At 41.2% G+C, this 27,739-nt stretch overlaps 1 protein-coding gene across 1 annotated transcript in view; it reads right to left on the bottom strand.

Annotated features, from left to right (window-relative positions):
* Positions 1-9,243: 9,243 nt before the first annotated feature.
* Positions 9,244-27,739, bottom strand: part of LOC119886119 (alpha-1,6-mannosylglycoprotein 6-beta-N-acetylglucosaminyltransferase B-like) — a 57,403-nt gene continuing 38,907 nt past the window's right edge. The window contains exons 15-18 of the mRNA XM_038696657.1: positions 27,586-27,702; positions 24,566-24,640; positions 10,807-11,078; positions 9,244-10,181 (exon numbers count right to left, since the gene is read on the bottom strand). Coding sequence (XP_038552585.1) covers positions 9,983-10,181; positions 10,807-11,078; positions 24,566-24,640; positions 27,586-27,702 — 663 coding nt within the window. The 3' untranslated portion in view covers positions 9,244-9,982. The remainder of the gene's footprint in view (positions 10,182-10,806; positions 11,079-24,565; positions 24,641-27,585; positions 27,703-27,739) is intronic.

The raw sequence follows: 27,739 nt of genomic DNA, 5'->3' as shown, positions 1-27,739 counted from the left end.
GATAATAATAATAATAATCTTTATTTGTAGAGCACTTTTCAAGTTACAAAGTGCTTTAACAAGTGTAAAGACAATAAAACAAAGCCATGATAAAGCAAGAAAACACGTTTAAGATAAATATAAAATATATAAAATAGGATAAAATAAAAAGGGATAAAATAAAGTCAAATAAGATCGGGAAAGGCTCTCCTATAAATGTATGTTTTAAGAAGGTACTCAAAAGAGTTCACTGACTCAGCCGACCTGATTTCCACGGGCAGGCTGTTCCAGAGCCTCGGGGCCCTGACAGCAAACGCTTTGTCCCCTTTAGTTTTCAGTCGAGACTCTGGAACAGACAGCAGACCTCTGCCTGAGGATCTCAATGAGATGAGGTGTAGGTTCATCATTAGGAGTGACCCCTCTGATATTCTCACATTGTCATTTAATGCATTTTCGTTATAAAAATGTAGATTATAGCTGCTTGAAGTGTAAGTTTGGTTTAAGATTGAACAGATGGACAAAACCTTCATTGTATTTAAATAATAATCCCTCTATGGGAGTTAGTGCAGATCTAATTCTAGTATTTAGTGTATAAAATGTAGTGTATTGGTTCTTCTCTGCTTGAAACTCACCACAAACTTTCACTGCCCCCTCACACCTACATGTGGTGCCTCTGGTTCAGTTGAAATGAAGCTGACTCCACTGTGGTAGACAGGGGAGCCTTATCATACAGCAGCAGAGCTTTCTGTAAGTGGTGAGTAATCTGTTACCTCAGGTGCTACATACATAACCAGTCCTGCAAAAACAAGCGCACAGACCTCGAGCAAGTTTCCTCTTGTTCACTTTGTTTAGTGCAATTGAAATATTAGCAGTGATATTTGTAGGTGAAGTGGGTTTCTGCGCTCACCTCAAGTGGGTTTTAATTGACATGGGGAATGCAAAAAGCACAAAATAGAACGAAACAAGATACATTTTTAAATCAGCCAATTCATCTGCATAATGAAAAACAATGTAATTACAAGAAAGTGTTTTCACAGAATGAAGTGATATAAGAGTAATCAGCTATTAGCTTCAACAGCTGCTGAATTTTTGTTTTTATTCAGATGTGTTGAGGATGCTGAAAACAGAGGCAGAGGTGGAGAAGGAGTGAAAGAAAAAGTGAAAAAAAAACAGAAATTAAGTGGCAGACAGAGATTTGTATTATTGGTTAACTGCTATAACTCATCATTATAACTAATAAAACTATGGATAATAGTTGTAAAATCTATGCACATCACTAACCTGGTATACCACAGTTTATATTAAAAGGTCTCTCAAATTGGCTAATATTTCTTCCAATCTGCAGTTCTTCAGTCATAACAGGCACACTCCATTAAATAAAATCTATGAGCGTGTCAGTTTTTCAGACACCTATTATTATGGAGACAGGCATCTGCATACAGTATGCGCGCGCACACACACACACACACACACACACACACACACACACACACAAATAGCAGGGCACAGAGTCATTATGTGTGATGGATTTATCTTTGTGGGAGGTAGTGATGGGGCTGCTACTTTCCATTCTGTTACCCACACCAAAGAGCCTAAGAGACGTGAGCAAGCAAAAGACAATTGATTAGAAAGGAGAATCAAACATACAGCATTAATGTAAAGGCTGGGTAATTGGTCATGGAGACATTTTGCAGTGTCTAAAACCAAAAAGAATGAAATCATTTTCGTCTTGAGGTAATGAGGTGAGGATTGAGATTTGAAGAGAGAGAGAGGAGAGAAAGAAGTTAAGAAATTAAGAAACACTAAGGAGCAAGGAAGCGGAGAAGGCATGGGTGAGGAGGTGAGGCAGGAGGAATGAAGATGTCTACTGCATGTGGAGAAGAGTGATTAATCCTATTCTTCGTGACCTCTCTTCAGAAAAGGTCGCTAGTCATGCCATGAATCATACAGTGTCATGGTCACCGTCTAATTCACTAGTGAATTACTTTCTCAGCTCTGTGAGAGTTTCTCTGTTGCAGCACTTCTTGCTGAAACAACCATACACATGAAAGCATATAGCTATACTGAATATTGTCCCATCCACAGTCCCCGGTTTTGGGGGCCTGTCCCTGTCTGAAGCTGTCCCCGGAAATGTCCCCATTTTTAATTGTGTTAATCCTATACTGTATAAGGTGTTAACAGACCTGAAATCAGATTTTATGCGGCCAGACAGACTGGACAGCAGAGCATACAGGTATCGTGCCAAAAAGTGATCGTTGGCCAAAAATTTATCCTTTGCCAAAAATTTACTGCCATCAGCGGGAGTGCGCGCAGCATGTTACAGTGTATCGCTCACTCTCTTTACATCTACAGCTGCTTTTTATCGGGGTCAAACAGACAACATTTTATGTCCGTGGTAATAGCAAAGGTATGTCTTTGTGATACGTTTCTTTTAACAGAATAATCACAATTGTGGCCAAATAATTGTTTGGAGTTTATAGCATCAGCCATGACATTTACGTGATTATAGGCAATAATAGAAGCCTGTTGTTGCAGATGGATTATGTGTTTGGTAGGCCTATGTCTAAAATCCTTGTTTATATTTGGAAAACAGAATGTAGCCTATAATTAACATGAGTTACTGCTGAGTTATATATAAAATAACTGTACATTTAACTTGCTGTGTACCAACAAATCCAGACCTTTTTACCTGTTATAATACATTTAAATGGCCAATACAGCTTCTACTTATTGACTGAAAGGTAAATTCTGCCTCAAAATGGCTTGATTTCAATTTAGTTACATTTGACAGATTATAACTCAACTAGGAGCCCACTTTTTACCTATTAAATTACCTTTAAATAGCCAAAACATATATATGAGCAGTGCTACAGTCTGCAGCCGGACTTTATGGCATTCCAGCAGCAACATTAGTAGGACCAGTCCAGACATGGATATGATGGCACTCCTCATAGGCCCGCATCATTTAAAACGAGACAGTGATTATCTGTCTCTCAGTGAAGTTTTAGTTGCAACTCCAAACTAATGCAAGATCGAAAGCATGAGATTCACATTGACTATTAAAATGTTGATTAGCAGTGCAGACTGGGCAATATGGATGTAGCCTACATCTTTCAGTAGATAATAAACATCACATACTCAGTCATGTCATACTATAAATAGTATTTTAAGGAAACGTAGGGAGCCAGTTTGAATGAGGTTGAAGCAGCTGATAATAATATCTTGCAAGTATTGATATTTATGATTTACAGGGGCTATGCTGAAGTTTGTCAGTAGAGTAGATGCTGTATCATAAGCTCGTACAAGCGCAGCTGATCCAAATCCAGTACTACCACAGACCCTGTCCAGACGTCTTTAGTAGCTCACACAGACCAAGGTGAAACACAGGCAGCCTCAGCCAGTAAAAGCACAGTCATAGGACTACAGGCAGCATCAGATACAAGCAGCTCAGACCTTAATGGATGACTGAGTTAGTGCGAGGTCCATTCAAAGCAGTGGTATTTTCTAGAAGAGGTTTCCATTCAGGCTTATTACAGAGACAGACTGTTTTAAAGGAGAGGTAGTAGTGAGAGCACTGCAGTGCAAATTGGTGTGACTGTGCAGCAGTGGCAAATTGTTTACATGGCTCACAAGCCAGGTATAAGGGCCCCATGGCAGATTTTTTCTTAGGTGGTACCATAGGTGTGTGCACTTATCCTCTGGTCAAAGCCCTTTCTGACATGACAGTGCCAATATTAATGGGCTAAGCAAAGGAAGCTGGTGAGGCACATGCTAACACATTTCATACTCTTCAACAAAAAATACGTATATCAAAATCATAAATCAAAAATGTACATGGGGAATGAGGGGGTCTGTGCCCCAGTAGAGCTTTATGTCTAGCAATGCCCCTGATCTGGACCAAGGTGGTGGACTGACCAACAGACCATCTTTGGCATCTCTAGTTCCTAGATGCTGCTAGTGTGGCTAAAACACTTGTACACTCATACAACAGAAGGTATTTTAGACATTTTAGTATAGCTGCAGTATCGCAAAGGTCTGTGACAATTGTATGATTACAGCCCCAGCAGGGATAAACCGGCCAAGCTATCCAATTAAATCTGGTTATAGAGTGGGATCCTCTCCTGATTGGTACATTGTAAAACAAAATGACTTTCATCAGCTGTACACTTTCACGCAAAGTTTTGTCCAGCACATATCCCAATAAGCCAGCATGTCCTGTGAACCTTTATTTGTGTAATACTGTTATCTTCTGGTCAGCAACGATTTTCCACAGCTGTGAGATAAAAGGATTCCATGATAAACTTCTCTTCCACTTCAGTTCACTGTGTTACCTGAAATAGTCCCCGCCAAGCTTGCAGGAAGTGTTTCTGACATACAGAGTCCCAGACTGATCCACAGCAGGGTGTGGAGAATGTGTCTGAGGTTGAAGTCACCAGGTTGTCTGGACAAAGCACACATTTTACCTGCAGGATGTAAAACCCAATGTGTAGTTTCTACAGTATCTGTTGGTTTCTTACTGTGACAGTTCTCTCTTGCCAGGAAATTAATGAAACATTCTAAGTGGTAAAAAGCAGAAATAGATCGGAACTTTTTTTCTCTGTGTTGCTGAATAGAAAAGCGCTTAAAGTAACTGTGGGTGCAGCGCTGTAGGTTTCAGAAAGTGGCAAATTTATATTCTTCTTTTCTTTAAAACGTTCAGTCTCAGGGGGTTTTGTTTAACACCTGAATTTTCGCAGTGAAAGCTGTAAAAGATTCAAAGCCTTCCTTACTACTGCCACCACACGTATTCTTCTTCCTTGGGTTTGTGAGGATCAAGAGAAAGTTCAATATTGGTTCAGAGATTATAAATTGGAGAGGAGAAATGGGCATATTGTGAAATGGTCCTTACTATCAGTCACAGAGGCACCATCATTAAATGAAAACTGGCAAACTCTAAGTCTGTCTTTTGAGGATGTCTCATTAAAATCCTCTTATCTTAGTGAAGAGGTTTCGACTTCAGTGAAACAGCAGCTCACACGATAATGACTTTAGTGACATTACAGCATTTCTGTGCACATTATAACGTCCATCTGAAAAAGTGATTTAAAATAGTTCTGAATATACAGCTTCACTTGATGGTTTCAGTCATAAAATGCATCTCTATATTTGTCTCTGAAGCCATTTGTTAACAGCACAGCAAATGTGATGAAACTGTCCATCTAACTTAAAAAATATACTGTTTATATACATGTATTTGTGTGAATCTGTCAGAAGTGTGAAGCGTGAGAACAATGCTTTCTATTGAAATCAACCAAGAAAAGAGATCATGTCTTGATCGGTTATATGATTATAAAATAAGATGATTGTTGGGAACGTATTGAAGGAAATTGTTTAGCATCACACAATAAAAAACACAATGTGTCAGGGATTGATCCATCCATGTATCTGCCTGTTACCTGTTGATTTGATGTTAATTTGTGTCTGGTGTCCTGATCTGACTTGTTTCCTAGGGTTTGTTACCCTAATGTGGCTCACCTGTTTGTTCTCCTTCCCTGCCTGTGTGTGTTAGTATTGTCTTTGTTTCAGTCCTGTCTGTGCCAGACTGTCTTTCTTTCACTCATGCCATGTGTCAGTAGTGTTCCTTGTTTCTACCTGTACCATGCCATTTGTTCATGTTATGTGGATTATTGGAGTTATGTTTTCACACACACTTGTTTCACATGATTATTGCTTTTTGTTTGTCCGTGGACTTTGGACTATAATTTATTATTATTTTGGTGAATGAAGAGCTACAGTTTTTCAAACTGATTGCCGCCATATGGAAGACTGACCCAAGTTGGCTCTGGATGGGGCAGCCTCCAGGTGGACTATGACTTTTTGTTGTGGATCCGTGTCTGCACTCTGGCCTGTTAACTCCCTGCATGTTAGCAATGAATAGCTAGCAGCATCAGCAATCACCCCATACTGCTAACTCCCAGCCTGCTAACCTGCTAGCCTGCTAGCCAACTACCTAGTAACAGCCTGTCTGCTTCCCAGCCTGTTAGCACATCGGCTGCGAGCTACCTGTCTGACATTTTCACAAAGACCGATGGAGGCCATCAGAGGAGACGTGGTCATCTTGTGTCCCAACGTTATTGGCAGCCTCAATCTCTCCTCACACCACAGCCTTCACTGCTCAGCTCCTCGTCCTCATTGCTGCCCAGCATCTTGTCCTCATGTTGCAAAGGAAAAACTGCCCTGTTTCACAGAGATGGAGCTGCCCAGCAATCCACAGACTCAGCTGGACTTAGAATTTTGTGTTGGGAACGCTGGTCAGTGGACTTTCGACTATTTACATTGCTCAGTTGGGTTACTTTGCTGTTTGTTTCTTGGATTACCTTGTTTTATTTGGACTGCCTGACGCTGAGTTGCTGGGACACTATTACCACCATAAGTATGTACACCACTTGTGTTTTTCATTAATAAATTTAATAAAATTCCTCCTGCCATGTGCATTCGGGTCCTAAAATCGGTTGTCTGTCTGAGCTCACAGCACCAAATGTAACAATAGTGATTGTTTAGTATGGGTGAATGTGCTACAGTGCGGAACCTTGGTAATATTAAGGCCACAGCACAGACCGTTGAAGAGGTTGCACGCAGAGGCTTGCATGTTATGCTGTTGTACCATTAACCCACTACCTATGTGTTCAGACTTGTTGCTTAATAAACCACCACCTGTTGGGTGATAAACAAGATATTCTGTGTCTGTGAGTCTGTGAGTATAAAGACCAGAATATAACACCAAATGTTACACAATGCAGATTTCCTTAATTCGCTCTCCCTACTGATCTGGTGTCTGGCATATGGATTTTGTTTAAATTGACCATATATCAATCTGTGTGATGGTAACATTAATTGTTTTCTTTTAGCTTGAAATAATCCCATACTTTGGACATTTCTTCTTTGTCCCTTGCTATTTTCTCTCTCTTCCTCCACTACAGTTATTAATGTCCGTACGAAACGATTAAACGAAGCATCGATGCATTTTAGTAATTGATTTAATCAATTTAATTGATGAATGGTTTCAGCCCTACCACAGAGTACATTCAATTCGATCCTCACAGCATGGCGTCCACCACATGGTGTCACATTGGAAAAGGTTTCCACAACTTTTTCTCCCAGAAATAGTTTTTGCTTGCCTGAGGTAAAAAAATATACTATGAATTTCAATTCTGCTACATGTATTTCTTCACACAATATGAAATATGATGATCATTAACAAACAGGACAGAATAATGAATTCTTGAAAGACAGACAAAATAGGAGATGTGTTCCAGATTTGATATATGGTCAATTTAAACAAAATCCATATGCCAGACACCAGATCAGTAGGGAGAGCGAATTAAGGAAATCTGCATTGTGTAACATTTGGTGTTATATTCTGGTCTTTATACTCACAGACTCCAGAATATCTTGTTTATCACCCAACGGGTGGTGGTTTATTAAGCAACAAGTCTGAACACATAGGTAGTGGGTTAATGGTACAACAGCATAACATGCAAGCCTCTGCGTGCAACCTCTTCAACGGTCCGTGCTGTGGCCTTAATATTACCAAGGTTCCGCACTGTAGCACATTCACCCATACTAAACAATCACTATTGTTACATTTGGTGCTGTGAGCTCAGACAGACAACCGATTTTAGGACCCGAATGCACATGGCAGGAGGAATTTTATTAAATTTATTAATGAAAAACACAAGTGGTGTACATACTTATGGCGGTAATAGTGTCCCAGCAACTCAGCGTCAGGCAGTCCAAATAAAACAAGGTAATCCAAGAAACAAACAGCAAAGTAACCCAACTGAGCAATGTAAATAGTCGAAAGTCCACTGACCAGCGTTCCCAACACAAAATTCTAAGTCCAGCTGAGTCTGTGGATTGCTGGGCAGCTCCATCTCTGTGAAACAGGGCAGTTTTTCCTTTGCAACATGAGGACAAGATGCTGGGCAGCAATGAGGACGAGGAGCTGAGCAGTGAAGGCTGTGGTGTGAGGAGAGATTGAGGCTGCCAATAACGTTGGGACACAAGATGACCACGTCTCCTCTGATGGCCTCCATCGGTCTTTGTGAAAATGTCAGACAGGTAGCTAGCAGCCGATGTGCTAACAGGCTGGGAAGCAGACAGGCTGTTACTAGGTAGTTGGCTATGAATTTCCGAAAGGACCAATAAATATCTATCACCTATAAACGTGCACAGCTGATACCGTTACCGGGGGGGGCGCCGATGCCAAGCAAAAGTACTTCTTAAACGACGCATCGATAAATCGTTGAAATAATCTATAGAAGCTTTGAATACTAAAATAATCATTAGCTGCAGCCCTACTCTGGTATTAAATCTACAGGACCAAGTCCAACAGTTTTCAGTCATTTAACTGCTGCAGTTTCTTGTAGGCCTTGGTTGATGCTCATCTTTTTACCATCATCAGACTTGTCCTTAAAAGACAGGTTCACATTTTTTTCAATGCCCATTTGCGCATTGACAGTATTTGTTTGTTGTAAGAGATGGGGGTAAAAAATACACAGTCCTGTTCTGTGCCGAAAGGCATTTCTAAAGGTCAGCTAAGTCAGTCTGAGTAAGACTAATCAAGTAGGTATCTGGCAAAGATGCAGTCTTTTTAGTACAGAATTACCTCTTTGTGTTACTGTTCCTCTGCATCAACTCCACAAGAAAAAACAGTCAAGGGTAACATTTAGTCCTTCTTATTTATATGCCAAAGCCTTATATTATCTCCAGCTCAAGTTTAAAAGAGGACTTTGTCTCCCATCACCTACAGTAGAATTGCGTTATATGAAGAGGAACAACAGCAACCAACAATTGTTTCAGTATACATATGGGTGTGAGAGTAGTGTTTTAAGAGATACTTGAAAACATGTGATCCTATACTTTAAAACCTGTGCCCCCATCTGCCCACCCACAATAACGTGGAACGTCATCCATGAGATTTACCGAAAAAATGCTGTGATTTCATCTGCTGCTGCCATATACCAATCACTCTACAGTAATGCTGTAGCTTATCTCTGTTGATGCCTGCCTCTGTAATTTTCTCAAAATGTTCTGCTATTACAGAAGAACATCTTTATCTAGAAAATATGACACAATATGCATTTCTGTAAGGGCTAGAATAGGAAAAAATAATACTGTATTATATAAAAATTTCTGCTTCAGTTAGAGCTAAGGGAGAGACACAAATACAGGTAAAAAACATTGATGCCAGGCTCAACATACTTCTGTAAACACTATTGTCATCTTGTATCCAAAGACTGCTTTTAAACTAATGAGTCTGAGCCAGCAAAGTTTGCATATAAATCACAGACTGAAAGAAATAATTACGATATTTCCCCACACTTGGCTTTGTGAAATTGACCATAAAAGATTGATGATTTCTTATAATTTAATTGAGTCCTATTTTTTTTAAAATTTAGAATAATTTCCACCCATATTCTATTACAGTATAAACAACGGAAATATCTCTTTCACTACCTGTATTTTATTAAATAACACTTATATACAAATATATTCATTACAGGACAAGTAAAATAGTACATCTCAATATGGTGTAAATGGCTTTGGGTGGATCTAGTACAAATATCCAAACTCCACTATGGTACTGTAGGTATTCACACATAACACTGAGTAAACACACTTGTGAAATTCAAGCATTTGTAACTTTTTTTTTAAAATCAAAGCTTTCCTTTGATTGCTAATCTAACTGGTCCATCAAATGACACATTTCATCATGCCTTTTGTAAAGACTGTGGTCTTAAAGCAGCCATGTAAACCTTTAAACTGAGGCTTCAAACCCAACAGATTCAAAGTACAATCATGCAGTTCCCTGAGAGGTAATACCATTTTACCTACTTTGGCAGCCTGTCCTTGGTCAGAGGTCACTGTTTATGTGTTACAGCACATCTCTTTTCAAAAGACAGTCTCATTGGACAGCCAGGATCTGTATTAAAAGAATCTCCATCCGCAGGTCCTCCTCTGGTCATAGGCAGTCTCTGCACAATGCCACCTGGCCATTACGATAGTCCCTGCAGGGGCAAAGGCGCTGGTATTTGGCGCTGGAGCCGGCACAACTGAATAGCAGCGGATCCTGCTGTAGGCCACATTCAGCGTGCTCCACTGAGAAGGCGGGGAAGAGGTGGTTCATCTCGGACTCCACTCCTTCACACTGGAAGTCAAGCCTGGAAACAAAATGGAGAAGGATTCAGTTTGGTCATTCATTTCAAGGGTAATAATTATTATTCTACTAATACAACATGCTAACATATTTAATATTAATGTTGGCAGTATTGCCAGAGGGCATCAATGATTATTCCACTAATATATTTAATGTTAATGTTACAGTGCAGCCACTAAGACCTCACGGAATGAAGGGAAATATTACAGGGAAAGGGTGAGCAACTGTCTCTTCTGCTGCATAATTATGAAACTAGAAGTGCAAATGATGCACGACACTGTGTGGAAGGAAAGTTAGTTACGCAAATGTATTATTGTTGCAGGTTGAGCTCCTTGAAATGCATCATTTCACTTTCAAGAAGGTGCTGACGAAGCGTTTCACAAAATAATCAATGGTGTGGATGGTGCATTGGGCACAAACAGAGCTGTACAATGCCAGTGTACTGTATATCACAATCAGGAGTATAAAGTTGACATTACAGAATGAATCTGCAGTAGCACAAACATGAAAGGTGGGACTTGGTATTGTTACAGTAGACATGATAAATATCACCATGATGTCCAAATGTACATGCAATTAATATTGTGCATAGTCACCTAACAAATTATCCCAATAAAAAAACATCTTACGCGCTGAAGGCCTCCTTAATGTTGATGAAACGATACATGGCAGGTTCGCAGATTAGTCCTGCACTCTGGCACGCCATCACACATGACTGGCCCTCCTGTGAAGCCAAAAGCTGCAGTGCACTGAGGGGTGGCCAGGATGTGTAGTTGCTGGCGTTGGAGGCCCAAGTTAGGATGCTTGAGTTAGGCAGGAGGATGAAAGGACTGGGAGGGCTGCCGGGCCAAGTCCCAGACAAGTTTACTGGAGGAAACGGCACTTCAGGGGAACAGAAGTCCTGTTGGGGCAAAGATAAAATGACCCAGATCAGCAAGTTTCAGTGTTATATTGCAAAAACTTTGACCTGTCAGCTAAAATAAACACTATACTCCACTACAGTGACAAATTATACATTCAGCCCTGCAACACATGCAGCTTCTGGACAGCTGATACAGGAACTAATTAAAGAACCGTTACCATACAAAAGGTGCTTATCAGAGCAAACAAGTCCTTGTCAATCTTCCAGGAAATTATATGAATGCAGTTATGCCTCCCAATAACAAATGAGATATGGAGGCAGAATTAGGCTCTGGTGAGAGCCCTGATTAGATTCCCCCTCCAGCTGGGGCTATTCATAAGACCCAGGTAATAACATTTCTCTGACACATCCCACTGGCCTCCAGACCCATTTGTTGTGCCCACAGGCAATAACTAGTCTTCCAATCTCTCCATCTCTGCTGCACTTCCACTCCTACACACAGACAACATCCATGACACACACATACACACTCACAGCTCATCAAGACTATAAGGGGGTATGAAAAAGGGCAAGGTTAGGAGACGAAGACGAAAAGCAGAGGTGTGTGGAAACCACTTTTTTTTTATGTGTGCACTTATTTGGTTTGTATGTGGCCTACGATTCTTATGTCGTCTTTTCTATTGTAATCATTGTTGACAAGGTTCATGTATTTAAGCATTGAACCATATGTGATTATAGCAACTTTAGTTGATTTACTATGTCATGTACATATGATTAATCATGTCATGTTCTGTTCATATTAACCATATCATGTACTGTGCATATGATTCACCATGTCATGTACTGTACATTAACCATGTCCTGTACTGTATAGCCTATGTGATTAACCATGTCATGTACATATTATTAACCATGTCATGTACATTTACATTTACTCATTTGGCAGACGCAGGAACAACATACAAGCATCGAACAGAGCATCAAATACAGCACGAGATCTACAACTGACAATACTAATAAGAGCAGCAATAAATACTAGAGCTAATAGCACATACCACATCAGTGGGGTAAATACCTAGGTAAAGAACAGTAGTTACATGCTGTAACTCCAGATTCTATGAGTATAGGCGCAGCCCTCTCAGGCTATCGCTATTGGGTTTACCCTTCCGACTGCTCACTGAGAAAAGTTGTCTACGCCTCTCCTACGTCCACACCTTGGATATGTGTGTGTGTATATATATATATATATATATATATATACACACACTCACCTAAAGGATTATTAGGAACACCTGTTCAATTTCTCATTAATACAATTATCTAATCAACCAATCACATGGCAGGTGCTTCAATGCATTTAGGGGTGTGGTCCTGGTCAAGACAATCTCCTGAACTCCAAACTAAATGTCAGAATGGGAAAGAAAGGTGATTGAAGCAATTTTGAGCGTGGCGTGGTTGTTGGTGCCAGACGGGCCGGTCTGAGTATTTCGCAATCTGCTCAGTTACTGGGATTTTCACGCACAACCATTTCTAGGGTTTACAAAGAATGGTGTGAAAAGGGAAAAACATCCAGTATGCGGCAGTCCTGTGGGCGAAAATGCCTTGTTGATGCTAGAGGTCAGAGGAGAATGGGCCGACTGATTCAAGCTGATAGAAGAGCAACTTTGACTGAAATAACCACTCGTTACAACCGAGGTATGCAGCAAAGCATTTGTGAAGCCACAACACGCACAACCTTGAGGCAGATGGGCCACAACAGCAGAAGACCCCACCGGGTACCACTCATCTCCAATACAGATAGGAAAAAGAGGCTACAATTTGCAAGAGCTCACCAAAATTGGACAGTTGAAGACTGGAAAAATGTTGCCCGGTCTGATGAGTCTCGATTTCTGTTGAGACATTCAGATGGTAGAGTCAGAATTTGGCGTAAACAGAATGAGAACATGGATCCATCATGCCTTGTTACCACTGTGCAGGCTGGTGGTGGTGGTGTAATGGTGTGGGGGATGTTTTCTTGGCACACTTTAGGCCCCTTAGTGCCAACTAGGCATTGTTTAAATGCCACGGCCTACCTGAGCATTGTTTCTGACCATGTCCATCCCTTTATGGCCACCATGTACCCATCCTCTGATGGCTACTTCCAGCAGGATAATGCACCATGTCACAAAGCTCGAATCATTTCAAATTGGTTTCTTGGACATGACAATGAGTTCACTGTACTAAAATGGCCCCCACAGCCACCAGATCTCAACCCAATAGAGCATCTTTGGGATGTGGTGGAACGGGAGCTTCGTGCCCTAGATGTGCATCCCACAAATCTCCATCAACTGCAAGATGCTATCCTATCAATATGGGCCAACATTTCTAAAGAATGCTTTCAGCACCTTGTAGAATCAATGCCACGTAGAATTAAGGCAGTTCTGAAGGCGAAAGGGGTCAAACACAGTATTAGTATGGTGTTCCTAATAATCCTTTAGGTGAGTGTACATACATACATACATACATACATACATACACACACATACATACACAAACACACACACACACAATGGTGAAACCTGGGCTTCGGCTCCCAAAATGCCTTTTCTTCTTTGCTATTGGGTTAGAGGCGAAGCAAGATGAGTCAACGCCTCACTGGCCCATATGGTACACCAAGCACAAAACCCACCTGCCCAGAGCCATAAATGAGCCAATGGGGCTCTGGATGGGGGGCCTAGCAGCTGTACAGAAGCGGGCTGGGTCATGAAAGCGACCGCATCAGCTGCGCACAGAGCAGGGCCAGCGCGAGCCGTGGCCGCGACCCCCCACCGTTCCGTGGGAGAGGGCGTACCGCACACTCACAAGGAAAAATCACAAAATACTCAGTACTGAGTGAGTCAGCGAGAAACAGGTGACATCCCACAGGTAGAAATGGACGAAAGAGCACGGGGACGACCAGAAAGCCGCCGTGCAGATGAGGGGCAGCCAGATCACTGACCCTCTTGGCCAATGTCAGAGCCACAAGCAAGGCTCAGATCGAACCATGCTGGAAGTCAGACACAGAACGGCATAGTGAATCCGGTTGATTTTCAAAATAAAATACCTTGTACAGACTCCCTATTGTATATCAACAATAAACGCATACCAAAAAAGAAACAATTTAACTATGTAGCCTTCTTAACCACGGTAGAAGCACAAAAACCAAGGACAACTTACCAAATCAACTAAATCTTAACAATTCAGCAAAATCAGGCAGGCAAAAAGCCCTTATCAGAATCACCATCAAGGAGCCTGCCAAGGAGCTGACTGTTGTGTCATCAGCAGACTTCAGCACTGGGTTGCACCAACTATGTGTAAGTTCAAACTTAGCCTAGTTTGAACGTGATTTCTAACTTAAGTCGGAGTTTACGTGCTACTAACATTTTAAGGCTTGCACCAGCTGAAATACGTCCAACGTAGACATAAGTTACAACTTAAATCTTACACCTAGTCCTTAATAGGTGTAAAGTCCTCCATAAAATAGTCAAGTGGTTGTCATGGCGCATGAGCGAAGCGCCATGACATCGCTCAAAACGACCGGGCTCTTCTGCTTAACCGAGCACACAGCCTGGATGACAGCTCATTTCGGTTAATGAAGCAAAATGCAGATCACAGAGTGGTTAAGTTATGAATTGAAAATGCAGCAAAATTAAGAGTAGATTACTAGCCCAAAGAAAATATTGGATTAAAGAGTAAAAATATAAATAATAAAGGAACGTGAAAAGGCAATGACTTATTTTTATTTATTTATTTTGCAAATTTGCATTAGTTGTAACAAGTTACTACCCACCCTGCTGCAGGCGCCCTCACTGCTGTCTTCAGGTAGGCTGTAAATAACAGCAGCACAGAAAAAAAGTCTGTAATATTGAGGCGCTTAGCTGAACCTGCCTCCAGCAAACTTGAATTTCTTCTCCCGTAACTTTTCAGCATCTCCTTTGCGTTGTGTCGGATGTTCTCTATAGGCCTAACTTACACGATTTTTGTCTGCGTTTCAACTGTTTAATTATGTCTGATGTAGAGTGATTGATTGACTAGCCACTCACAGTAAAGCTTCTCGCCTATCCAACTCCGAAATCGCTGGAGAAAAGTGTGTGTGTGGGGGGGGGGGCAAAACATAGATTTTGAAATATGAGTGGCATAATGGCTCCTACGCGTATATAAGTGTATATAAGTGATAATGTTACAATTTCATCTGCCCGTTATACTTTACCGTTCGTTACGGGCACCGTTAAATTACGTCTATGTTGTAGTTAATGGTTTTACCCCTCAATGTCACTGTGAGACTAGCTGTAGATTAAGGTTTCATAGTTATCACCTAATCATAATTATTTGTCCTTGTATACGTACCTTTTTGTTGCTATTTTTAGCCTCTTCAGTATTGCAAACATTGAAAGAGAGAGAGACAAACAGATGACAAAACCGTAATAAACTCTGTTAAGAATAGTGCTGTTCACTGATTGGCCATGGGATGTGTAAACGTCATTTTCTGCGACACTGTTTTGAGTATGGACTTTACGCCAGAGTAGCTAAGATGCAACCAAACATCAACACAGCTTAAGTCTCAAACTAACTAGTTTCAACGTATTGTTTAGTGTGGACTTTGCACCCTAACTTAAGGTAGAACTTACGTATCGCTGGTGCAACAGGCTGCAGGAGTTTGACAGATGGGTCTCCTGAGGTGCAGTCATTGGTATAGAGGGAGAAGAGCAGTGGGGTGAGCACACACCCCTGGGGCGCACCAGTGCTGATCGTCCGGGTGCTGGATGTGATGTTCCCCAGTCTCACCTGCTGACTCCTGTCAGTCAGGAAAGTTTGTGATCCACTGACAGGTAGAGGCTAGCACAGTGAACTGGGTGAGTTTGGTGCTGAGGATGTCCGGGATGATGGTGTTAAATGCCGAGCTGAAGTCCACGAACAGGATCCTTGCATATGTCCCTGGAGCTTCGAGGTGCTGCAGGATGTAATGCAGTCCTAAGTTGACTGCATCATCCACTGACCTGTTAGCCCTGTAGGCAAACTGCAGGGGGTACAACAAGGGGCTGTAACGTCATTCAGGTGGGCCAACACCAGTCTTTCAAAGGACTTCATGACAACAGATGTCAGGGCGACAGGCCTGTAGTCATTTTAGTCCAGAGATGGGAGGGTTTTTTTGAGGAGCGTTTGAAGCAGGAGGGAACTTCACACAGCTTCAGTGATCTGTTGAAGATCTGTGTGAAGATGGGGGCCAGCTGGTCTGCACAGATTTTCAGGCAGGATGGAGACACACCGTCTGGGCCAGGGGCCTTCATTTTCTTCTGCCTTTGGAAGAGGTGACTCACGTCCTCTTCACAGATCTTGAGTGCAGATGAGGGGTCAGAGAGGGGGGGTGACAGCGTGTCAGAGGGGGAAGGTGACTGAAGATGGTGTTGGAATCGGGGAGAGGTGTGACTGTGGGCTTTTCAAACCTATAAAAGCCATTCAACTAGTCTGCCAGTCGTTGAGTACCAGCAGTGTTAAGGGATGGTCTCCTGTAGTTAGTGAGTGTCCGCAGGCCTCTCCACACTAAAGCAGGATCGTTGGCTACAAAGTTATTATTTAGCTTTTCGGCGTAACTCCTCTTTGCAGCTTTGATCTCCTTAGTCAGAGTGTTCCTGGCCTGGTTATACAGGACTCTGTTCCTACTTCTGAAGGCCTCCTCCTTAGTCTGACGAAGCTGCCTGAGTTTCGCTGTGAACCAGGGTTTTTGGTCGTTGTATGTGCGGAAGGTTTTATTCGGCACACACGTCCTCACAAAAACTGATGTAAGATTTCAAAGTGTCAGTTAGTTCGTCCAGGTCAGTGGCTGCAGCCTCAAAAACACTCTAGTCAGTGCAGTCAAAGCAGGCCTGTAACTCCAGGCGGGATAAGATGAACCAGACAGTGATCAGACAGGCTGCAGGGGGAACAGAGCGATAGGCGTCCTTTAAAGTCTAGAGAGCGACGCCCCTACTCTAATGGCGTGTGGTAGCTCGTTCCACCATCGTGGTGTCACAGATGAGCCGGGACTGTGATTGCTTTGTGTGAAGGGGTGGCGGAGCCAGGTAGCATTCGTTGGAGAAGCGTAGTGGCCAAGAAGAAACGTAAACTTGTATTATGGAGTTCAGGTAGATGGTAGTGCTGGGTGATATGGCCAAAAAGTCATATCCTGCAGAATTCCAGTATAAAATATATATCTGTATTTTCTGCTAAGCCGGCTAGGGAGGGGGGACGGTTTTAGCGGGCATGTTTTTTCTATTTTTAGTAACTTAGCTTGTTTCTCATTTCACCGTTTTAATTATACTTCATTCTCCATTTTAAGTATCACTCACATAGTGAATCTGCCTCCTTCAGTTCTCTTCACACTCACAGACCTAACGTACCTCTGCTGCAAACACATCGGCGTGCCCCACTTCTTATGCCGTTTTTCCAATACCAGTACCAGCTCAACTCGCCTCGACTCGGTTTGGCCATCCTCCGTTTTCCATTGCAGATAGTACCCAGAGATAGTACCCCTTAATGTAGCTGGTCATCATAGCGACGCCAAACACAACTGCTGCGACATAATGTTCAATGCGACACACACACCAGCAACGCACATACAGCTGTCTCTAGATTTAAGTTAAAATGTTTCAACATTACTCAGAATGTAAAGACAGATAAGATGGAGGTGATACGAAAAAAAGTATCTGGTAGCAGGTACAAGTACAACAAGTTTTACACAATGGAAAACCAAAAAAGGCGAGTAGAGTCGAGGTGATTCGAGCTGGTACCGTGCAGTGGAAAAGGGGCTTTACCATCTCTCTTTCCCTGTATGTCCGCTTTGGTGACTTTCTCCATCAGTAGTAGGCTAGGCTGTATAAAGTCACCGAAAAAACAACAGAACTTGTCTTCTGGACTTTTCCTCCCGCAATTCCATTCACAGCAGCAGCTGAGCTGCATGTTGAGGAGGCGTGTTAAGTACTTAGCATACAGTCTATCCTACCTAGCCTATCAGAATAAAACCAACGTGGTAGCTAACGAATAACATCTAACTGGTCACTTTACCTGGTCCGCTTTTGTAAAATATCCACCGTGTCATGACTTGTAACGTAATTACTGTGTTTCTCTGATAAATGTTACAATGTGTCGCCTAACCTGGGCGGCCGCCGAAGTAAAGTGTATGTGTGGGAAACACTGAATGAACCGTGTTTTTCTTTTTACAAGGCAGGTCTTTCACAGTGTCGACCAGCACTGTGTCTCCCTCCATGTTGTTAGAGACTTTGTGAGTAGACGGCTGCGTGCAGACGCAGAGGGAGGGGCGGGGCTGCGCGGTGAGGGAGAGAGAGAGAGAAGCAAATGCTGGCAGGAAACATAGTAATTAATTAACTCAACATCAAACTACATTGGTATAAACGGTATTATCTAATTTCATATCTCTTTTGAAATTATATCAGTATACCTCATATACCGCCCAGCCCTAGTAGATGGGTGCAGACTCAGTAGTCACTCTGTATGCAAGCATTAGTGACTTGAATCTGATTCTGGAGGCCATGGGTAGCCAGTGGAGATCACACAGTAATGGAGTGACATGAGTCCTTTTGGCCTGATTAAAAACCAGATGCACTGCTGCATTCTGAACCATTTGTAGGGGTTTCACCGCACAAGCTGGAAGACCTGCTTAGGAGGGCATGCAGTAGTCGAGGCGAGAGATAACCATGGCCTGTACCAGAAGCTGGGTGGAATACTGAGTGAGATAGGGCCTGATTTTTCTTATGTTGTATAGAGCAAAGCGGCATGACCAAGGGAAAGCAGCAACATGGTCTGAAAAAGACAGCTGGTCATCAATCATGACACCCAAGTTTCTCACCACCCTGGTTGGAATGATGGTGGAGGAGTCGATTTGTAGTTTGATGTTATGGTGGATAGATTGCTTGGCTGGAATGACCAAGAGTTCAGCCTTCAGAGAGGTTTTGTTGAAGGTGGCAAGCCTTCATCCATGCAGATATGTCCGAGAGACAGTCCGTGATCCACGCCGAGACAGTGGGGTTGTCTGGCGGGAAGGATAGGTAGAGTTGCGAAATGACTGCATAGCAGTGGTAAGAGAAGCTGTGCGAGCGAACGATCGCTCCAAGTGAGGTGGTGTAAATTGGGAAAGGGAAGGGGACTGTACATAATATTAACAATGTCTGTTTTAATCATACATGACTTTGGTTACTTCCTCATGTAGCTGCTTGTTGTAGTTGAGCACACCTTTTAAATGCAATAGATGGGATGAATAAAATGGACATTATGAGTGTCTTTACTATTAGTTTCACTTCCCAACTTGATTTAGATGACCGGGTTAAACCTGTGTGATCGTCTGACTGGCTGCCACTCTATTGTATTCAGTTATAGTGAAGTTGCTGTCTTCCCAGATCTCAACAATTAAGTTGGCAAATTGAGTGTTGTGAAAATGCATAGAACTGATGACCCAAACTATGTCAGTAAGACCCATGTTTTAAAAATCTACAATGCTCCTTTAAAGTACACGTAATGTGGTTTTATCCTGTGAGTCATAGATGGCAATTTCTGCTTTTGTTCACTGATTTGTGCGTTATTTAACATCATTGCATGTTCCAACAGACTGAACAATGTTAAATCAAGGAAAAGCACAGGTTCTATTCATGTGTCCATAAGTCATGACAGTGTGAAAACATAATACCAGGACCCTGAAACTGGAGCAGCTAAATTTAATTTATTGTTGATCTGTCACATACGTGTCACATATCTCAGATTTATCTTGCCTTGTTGGATCAATCTTCTGCTGTGAGGGAAAGCTGGTCTAGTCTTTGTTGATTTCCAAAATTTAAAAATAGTTTTTCCATATTTTTTTAATAAAAATATCTCCACTACTATGCATAGTTAGCAACCACAGAGTAAATAACAATCTCTTTCCCCTTTAAATGTATGTTTTAAAAAGTAGTAAACTCCACCGTGCATATTTGAATTAAATGACAAATGTCATTCTAGTTATTTTTCAGTTGAAGTACTGCATGTGCCATCATACAATCATGCAGACAATGTTTACAGGGAAAGAGACATAAGAGTAAGGCTGCCATAAGAGTATGAGCATTGTATGAGGCTCACAGTGGGACTACAGCTATGCCAGTAGGAGGTGAGAGGAAGTTATTGTGTGAGATAACGAGGAGAGATTCAGTCAGAAAGCAGAAAAACGAGGGTAAGAGTTGTGAGCGACAAGAAGTTGGAAATGACATTGGAAAAGTGAAATGAGGAAAGAGAAGGTTAAGAAAAGTGGAAGAAAAGAAAGGGAAGCACCGTCTGATTGGGAGTCTGACCTTGTACACGCCAGACAGGCAGTCAGTTGGTCACAACACCGTGCGTGTGTGTGTGTGTGTGTGTGTGTAGTGGCAGAGCAGAGCAAACCTTAACCCGCTACTGCCAGACACTATACCAACAAGACAGATGTACAACAACGACAAGGGCTGTAAATATACAGCATATCATGTTGTGTTTTTTTGTTACAGTAAATGCAAAATAACACATTATATTCTTATTGTCTAATTCTTGTTTTGATGTGTGTTAAATGTTGAATAAGTCAATTTTACATTTATGTATGAGCATTATTTTTCTCTTTCATCACTGTCCTCGAGGGCCATCGTTGAGAAAAATGAGTGAACGTTCTAGTGTATTAAGCTTGCAGCTGGCATCTGCTAAGAATTTAATAGCTGAGGAAAGAATATTGCAGTCGAGCAACTGAAAAATCCTTCTTAAATGGAGGTTCAGTACATTAGTTGAATTCACATCAACTCAATAGACACAAGACTAAGGTGAAGAGATCTTGAGCAGTTGTACATCCAACATTTCTTGGAACATGTGAAAACCTTTGTTTCATTTCCTCACAGGCTGAAATGAATACAATCGTCACCGCACATTTGACCAGAAGTATGCAACTGTCAAGGCAAGCAGGGGGACAAAAGATTTAAACAAATAAGACTCAGAGCAGGACAAAATGAAATGGGCTGAATGTGTTGATTGATACAATTTGGTTTTGATGGTGTGCATCTGTTCCAAGAGATGAAGAAATGATGGACGACTAAATCGCTTCAACGGTTCATTTTTACATTTATTTGTTTTTAGCTGACGCTTTTATCCAAAGCAACTTAAAATTGTTATACATGTTAGAGGTTGTATGCCTCTGGAGCAACTAGGGGTTAAGTGTCTAGCTCAGGGATACAATGGTGGATGTGTCACAGCGTCTCTCACACCAAAGGTATGCGTCTTATCCACTGCGCCATGACCACTCCACTTTTGATGGTCATTTTACAACACAAGATTTCATAACTAAAAATAACACAAACAACATAGAGCTAAACATCACAAAAAACTATCCATTTTGATGTAGTGAGAGAAATGAATTTAAAAGTCTCACAGCCCTGGCAAAGAAGCTACTCTGAAGTCCAGTGGTATGGCAGCTTCTGTATCTATTGCCAGACGACAGCAGGGCAGTAAAAGTTGACAAGAACTTGGCATGGAAATCTTACGTTTCCTTAAGAAATACATTAGTTTCTAAACTTTCTTTACCAGGGTGGAGACGTGTGATGACCATGTCAGGTTCCTCTGTGATGCTGAGTCCCAGGAACCTTAAACTGTTCATCTGCTCCACCTCAGCTTCACTGATGTAGATAGCGATGTGTCTTTTTTTCCTTTTTTTCTAAAATCAATCAGCTCCTTGAGAAAATTAAATGGATTGTCTCAGGAACAAGGATCCAAAATGCAAGAGCAGGCTCCTCCAAATCAGTTTAGGCTTCAGAAAAGAGAAAATTAATTGACCTCTCCTGTCAACAAAGAAACTGAGACGCCTCACAATGTAAACTAAAATGTAAACTAAAATGTAAAGAAACAATGCTACAAATGTCATATTATATTGAATGCAAATTATCTGCATTTATCAGCAATGTAGAAGATAGTTTCCTCCTACAGTGACCCAGTGTCAGCAGAGGAAAAGTACTCAAGTCAAAGAATCCTCTTATGCAAGCCTATAAAATATACCTTCCATACACCTTCCATTTGCCGCTAGTGTGGTCAGCTGTTTGCGCTTGTTGCTACGAAGTACAAAATACAAATGCAAGGTATACCTCTCTGTGGAATTTAATTTAAGAACTGTTAAGTTGTTTTTATGTGGGCCCATTTTTTTCTCTTGTGCGTGTGGTGGTAACATACACACAGAAGAAGACGTCATCCAAGTAAACATACAGTATCTCACAAATGTGAGTAGACCACTCACATTCATGTGACAACACTGAAGAAATGATACATTGCTACAATGTAAAGCAGTGAGTGTACAGCTTGTATAACAGTGTAAATTTGCTGTCCCTTCAAAATAACACATCACACAGCCATTAAAATCTAAACTGCTGCCAACAAAAGTGAGTACACTTCTAAGTTAAAATGTCCAAATTGGGCCTTGAAGTGTCAATATTTTGTGTGGCCACCTTTATTTTCCAGCACTGCCTTAACCCTCTTGAGCATGGAGTTAACCAGAGCTTCATTGGGTTGCCACTGGAGTCTTCTTCCACTCCTCCATGACGACATCACGCAGCCGGTTGATGTTAGAGACCTTGCGCTCCTCCACCTTCCGTTTGAAGATGCCCCACAGATGCTCAATAGGGTTTAGGTCTGGAGAGATGTTTGGCCAGTCCATCACCTTTACACTCAGCTTCTTTAGCAAGGCAGTGGTCGTCTTGGAGGTGTGTTTGGGGTCACGTTGGAATACTGCCCTGCAGCCCAGTCTCCAGTTGAACCGCTGTATGGTCTTGGCCACCATGCTGCAGCTCAGTTTAGGGTCTTGGCAATCTTCTTACAGCCTAGGACATCTTTATCCTCCTCATCCTTGTAACACTAACAAGTCACATGACACTGGGGAGGGAAAATGGCTAATTGGGCCCAACTTGGACATTTTCACTTAGGGGTGTACTCACTTTTGTTGCCAGAGGTTTAAACATTAATGGCTGTGTGATGTGTTATTGTGAGGGGACAGCATATTTACACTGTTTTTCAAGCTGTACCCCCACTACTTTACATTGCAGCAAAGAGTGCTGCCACATGAAAAAATATGATCAAATATTTTATATTTATATTATATTTATTTATATTTATATTTTATATTATATATTATATATTACTTTTGTATACTTTTTATATATTACTTTTGTGAGAAACTAAACAATGCAGGTTTCAAATTTCTAAGAAAAATCAGTTTGGTAAACGAGCAAGAAACAAGTTTGTTAGATCTCACACTTGTGAGACATGTGTGTCAATGTAAACTTTGCAGGGTAACTTAAACCCTGAATGCAGATTGTCGCAAATTCACATCACACCGCTTCACCCATTCAGTCTGCAGCCAAGATAGCGCATGTATTCCCCCGATGCCTGTATGTGCATATCCGATATGTACCTAGGAACCTTGTGCAAGCACTGGTTTATCGTGCATGCCTGTTTTCGCAAATCAGCATCTTATCTACATCGTACCTGAATTTTTATCTTTTCTATGTTCTATAGTGAAATTAACAATCTCCACCTCCATCAGCTTGAAAGCAAATGAAAAAAAAATAAAAAATTCTTATAGAATTGTAAATGAATTCAGGCATCAAGGGGTTAAAGGGGATTTAATATAGCACTTCCCTAAAGTTTCGGGAAACATTCGATTCATATTTCTTAAAAGAATGGTCAAAATTGATTACACAGAGAATTCCCAATTTTTATCAAAATTATATGAGTCAAGCTCCAAAAACACTGGAACCTATATTTTCCACAATGAAACTCATTAGTATCTATTTTGTTAGACCCTTTTTGTTAGACCTGGTAAATGCCCACATCTTTCAAACTCCTCACCTTATGTTGTGAAACTGAAATAACACTGATGATATCTTTAGGGTTACTTTTTCAGACTATTCCAGAGACAAAGAAGACTTTGTGCAACTGTTTTCACAGGCTGAGTAGTTATCAACATGATGCATAAACTGGCTTTGATGTGTAAAATTGGCAGAGTGCCCCTTCAAAAGAATAAACGAATACTCAGTGGAATATTCCTATGCTATGTGTTAATATGCTATGTGAACTACAGAAACAAAGAAAAAACAGTAACAGTAACGCTACTTAATACTACCCAACCAATATATATAGTTATACTGTATATAAAATACATACTGGACATAGACTGCAATGGTAATTTAGTGAAAATTATTTATTAACCTAGCTAACCTTAATAGTTTAAGTCACAAATTACTGCACTGGTCTATTATAAACACAGGTTACTCGAGGGTGTTACCACTAGCAAGAGCCACAGCAGTTGAACCAGATACAAGTAGCTGAACAATTAATCATGTCATTCCAGTTCACATTTCTTTCTACCTTCTATTCACACCAACATCCTAATCTGCTCGGGAGGCAACACATTCATCCAAATAAAGTCTTTTACATCATTTTGACGCAAAGCAGCCTGCCTGCTGATTTGGTTGAGATCTGAGACCCACCTGGTTCTGAATGTAGGCATGAACTCTTTCAAGCATCCCCTCACAGGTATACTCATAGGGCAGAAATGGCTCCACCTGCAAACACAGATGTGCAAACAGATGAACAAACAGTGAGTGAGTGAGTGAGTGAGTGAGTGAGTGAGTGAGTGAGTGAGTGTGTGTGTGTGTGTGTGTGTGTGTGTGTGTGTGTGTGTGTGTGTGTGTGTGTGTGTGTGTGTGTGTGTGTGTGTGTGTGTGTGTGTGTGTGTGTCCACAGTACCAAGCCATTGTAATTACATGAACTGAGCATCTGATAGTTAATCAAAGCTGACATATTCATTAGCGTAATTGTGAAAGGCTTATATCATGCCACAAGCCTCGCATTAAAATCAATGACCTAATACATCACAGGTGACAACTTTGAAAATTGATTTCATTATTTTTAGTGATGACTACATTGATATGTCAAACAATGGATTAAACTGACAGCGGACCACAGGTCAGCCAGCACTGAGGAAGCTGGTGTTTTTGTGCTTTATGGGACCTTTGGGTGCAGTTATCAGTGTTGCTGTCACTCAGTGTCTGACTTTTGACAGCAGGCAATGGATTAAAATTCATTTAGAGAAGATTGATCAATAGCTTCTCCTCCACTTTAAAGAGTTTTATGCTAACAGCCTTAAAGGGAACACATCAAATGTGAGAACATTGCAGTGACGGGATGGGATAAGTTTATATTAATTACTGCATTTTGAAACCTATTGTGGTTTGATGACAAATAATTATGAAATATATCAGGATAGGACACATTCTGTCAGGATTCCCGGTGCAGAATCCCCTCTGAATGTCTCCCATGGTAGCTAAAGCGAGATCTCTTTGTTTACTATCAGGCCGCTAAAGCACTCAGGCTTTTAAATTGATAAATGGTTCCTTTTAATGTTGTGTTCCTTTTAGCACTCACTTATTACTTTATTTCATCTGAGTTTAATGAAATGTATCTGGCACTTCATCAGCTATTCTGCAATGCAATTTGCCTTTTGGGCATCTTTATATAATAGAATCAGAGGGAGAAAGAGAGAAAAAAGCTTCATAGAGGGCGATTTGAATTCAGCAACGGAAAACATTTTTAAAATGTGCAATTTATACAGTTACCTAAGCTGACTGGATTGCTTGGTCACAAAAAATATGGGAGTAACATTCATTATTTCATGCCATCATCAGTGACATAAAATAAAACTTCATCCACATTCCTGGGATGAGTGATGCTGGGAGCAGCCATGTCCAGAAAAAGGCACACAAAGCCAGCTGGTGCGTACGATTGGGCAGGTGTCACAGACATTTTAGTTCTTCTTTATCGGCTGTCTGTTTCCTCTTTTCCATCATGCACTGTTGCCATGGTGCCATTAAAATCTGAGGGTACTCTGCTTCAGATAGGCAGGCAGCTCTTGAGCTCAGTGAGAGACAATATCCAACATCACTAGCATGAGCAACAGCGCTATGAACAAACCTTATCCCAAGATGGGTTGAGTAAAAAACATTATTTGCATTGAAAATATAAATAAACTCCCTTAGACAACCAGATGTGCTGTGCTAGCAGACATCTACATATGTACATACCTTTATACTAGAATGTGTCTCATTAAATTTAAACATTGCATCACATATTCTGAATCTACTATTACTCAAATTCCCAATAAGTAAATAAGTTAGCTTACTACAAAGACTGGAAAACAGGAGGAAACATCTAGGATCACTCCGTCCACTGGTAACAAAATCAGCCTACCAGCACCTCTTAAGCTCACCAATTTATGTTACTTGTTATACCTTGTTTGTTTAATCGGTACAAAAACCAAAGTGACCAGTTGTCAGGCAACCAGCAGAAACTGCAGGAAGTTACTGCTCCCAGCAAAGAAATAGCCAGACACATAATCCCTCATAAAATGGTTATTTGTCATTTTAACATTTTATCACTGTAAGTTTTTGTTCAGATTAAATAAACAAGATAAAACATGTTAATTGCTGAGCTTTAGAGGTGCTGGTGGGTGGATTTTGTTACCTTTGCGCAGAACCAGGCTAGCTACTGTATTTCCCCCTGCCTTCAATCTCTTTGTTTAGCTAAGCTAACGGGCTGCTCATGATAGCTTCCTACTTTCATACATACAGATGTGACTGTTATTAACCTTCTCATTTAACCCTCGGTTAGAGCTGAATCAATCAATCGATTAGTTGTCAACTATTACATTAATCACCTAACTATTTTGATAATTGGGTAATCAGTTTGAGTAATTTAAAAAAACATCAAGATTTGTGGACAAAACGAGACATTTGAGGATGTCATTTTGGGTGTTGGGAAACACTGATTGACATTTTCCACCATATTATAGATCCAACAACTAATCAATTAATCAAGAAAACAATCGACAGATTAATAAACAGAATGATGAATAAATATAAGGTGAAACTTGCCCAGCCTGTGTGATTATGATGTGTTTTTTCTTCCACCAGGATTCACTTTTTAAGCATTTACCAGGGCCACAACTGGTACTTGATTTTGCCTCTATCAGCAGGAAACACAAGGTCTATTTAACACACCTGGCAGGTAGAGGCACACATGCATTTTGGCACTGCGAGACACTTGGCTGTGGCTCGGTGTTGTTCTGGTGACAGATTGAGCACAGCGTGATTGATTAATATGATCTGCTGTGGATAATGCTTTCTGCCTGTGGGGCTGGCCTCTGGAAAGCCGCCATGTAGACCCAGGTGTGGGCACAGTTTACCTACTGAGCCACTCAATATCTCAAGCAATTAGCAGTGCGGAGAGCGAGGGAGCCAGCTAAGCATTTTGCTGTAACGTCGTATGCCATGATTAAAAGCGCAATTAAACGCTGAGGGCTTCAAAAGTGGGTCAAACCATGAGGTGTGCAAGAGCAAATTATTATTATCATTATGCAGCAGTGTACTGTGGTAGACTTTATTTGAAGACCATCATTTTGTTTAATGAGTAGTGCCGAGTTTGGAAGGCAAACACCATATTTTACACATACATTGATCCCCATGATCTCACGGATGGTTGCATCAAACTCTTCAGAGTTATTGAAGTCAATAGTGATGACATGAGGCCTGCCAATATACTGCTCTGCATACGGATGCTGAGAGGACACCTGAGGGAGGAATAATTGGGAGATATTCACAATCACA

This window comes from Micropterus salmoides, unplaced genomic scaffold, assembly GCF_014851395.1.
Source record: "Micropterus salmoides isolate LMB-PRFRI ecotype aquatic unplaced genomic scaffold, ASM1485139v1 Ms_hic_scaffold_10, whole genome shotgun sequence".
NCBI lineage: Eukaryota > Metazoa > Chordata > Actinopteri > Centrarchiformes > Centrarchidae > Micropterus > Micropterus salmoides.
Note: the sequence above shows the minus strand (reverse complement) of the source record. Positions and strands in the feature narration are given on the sequence as shown.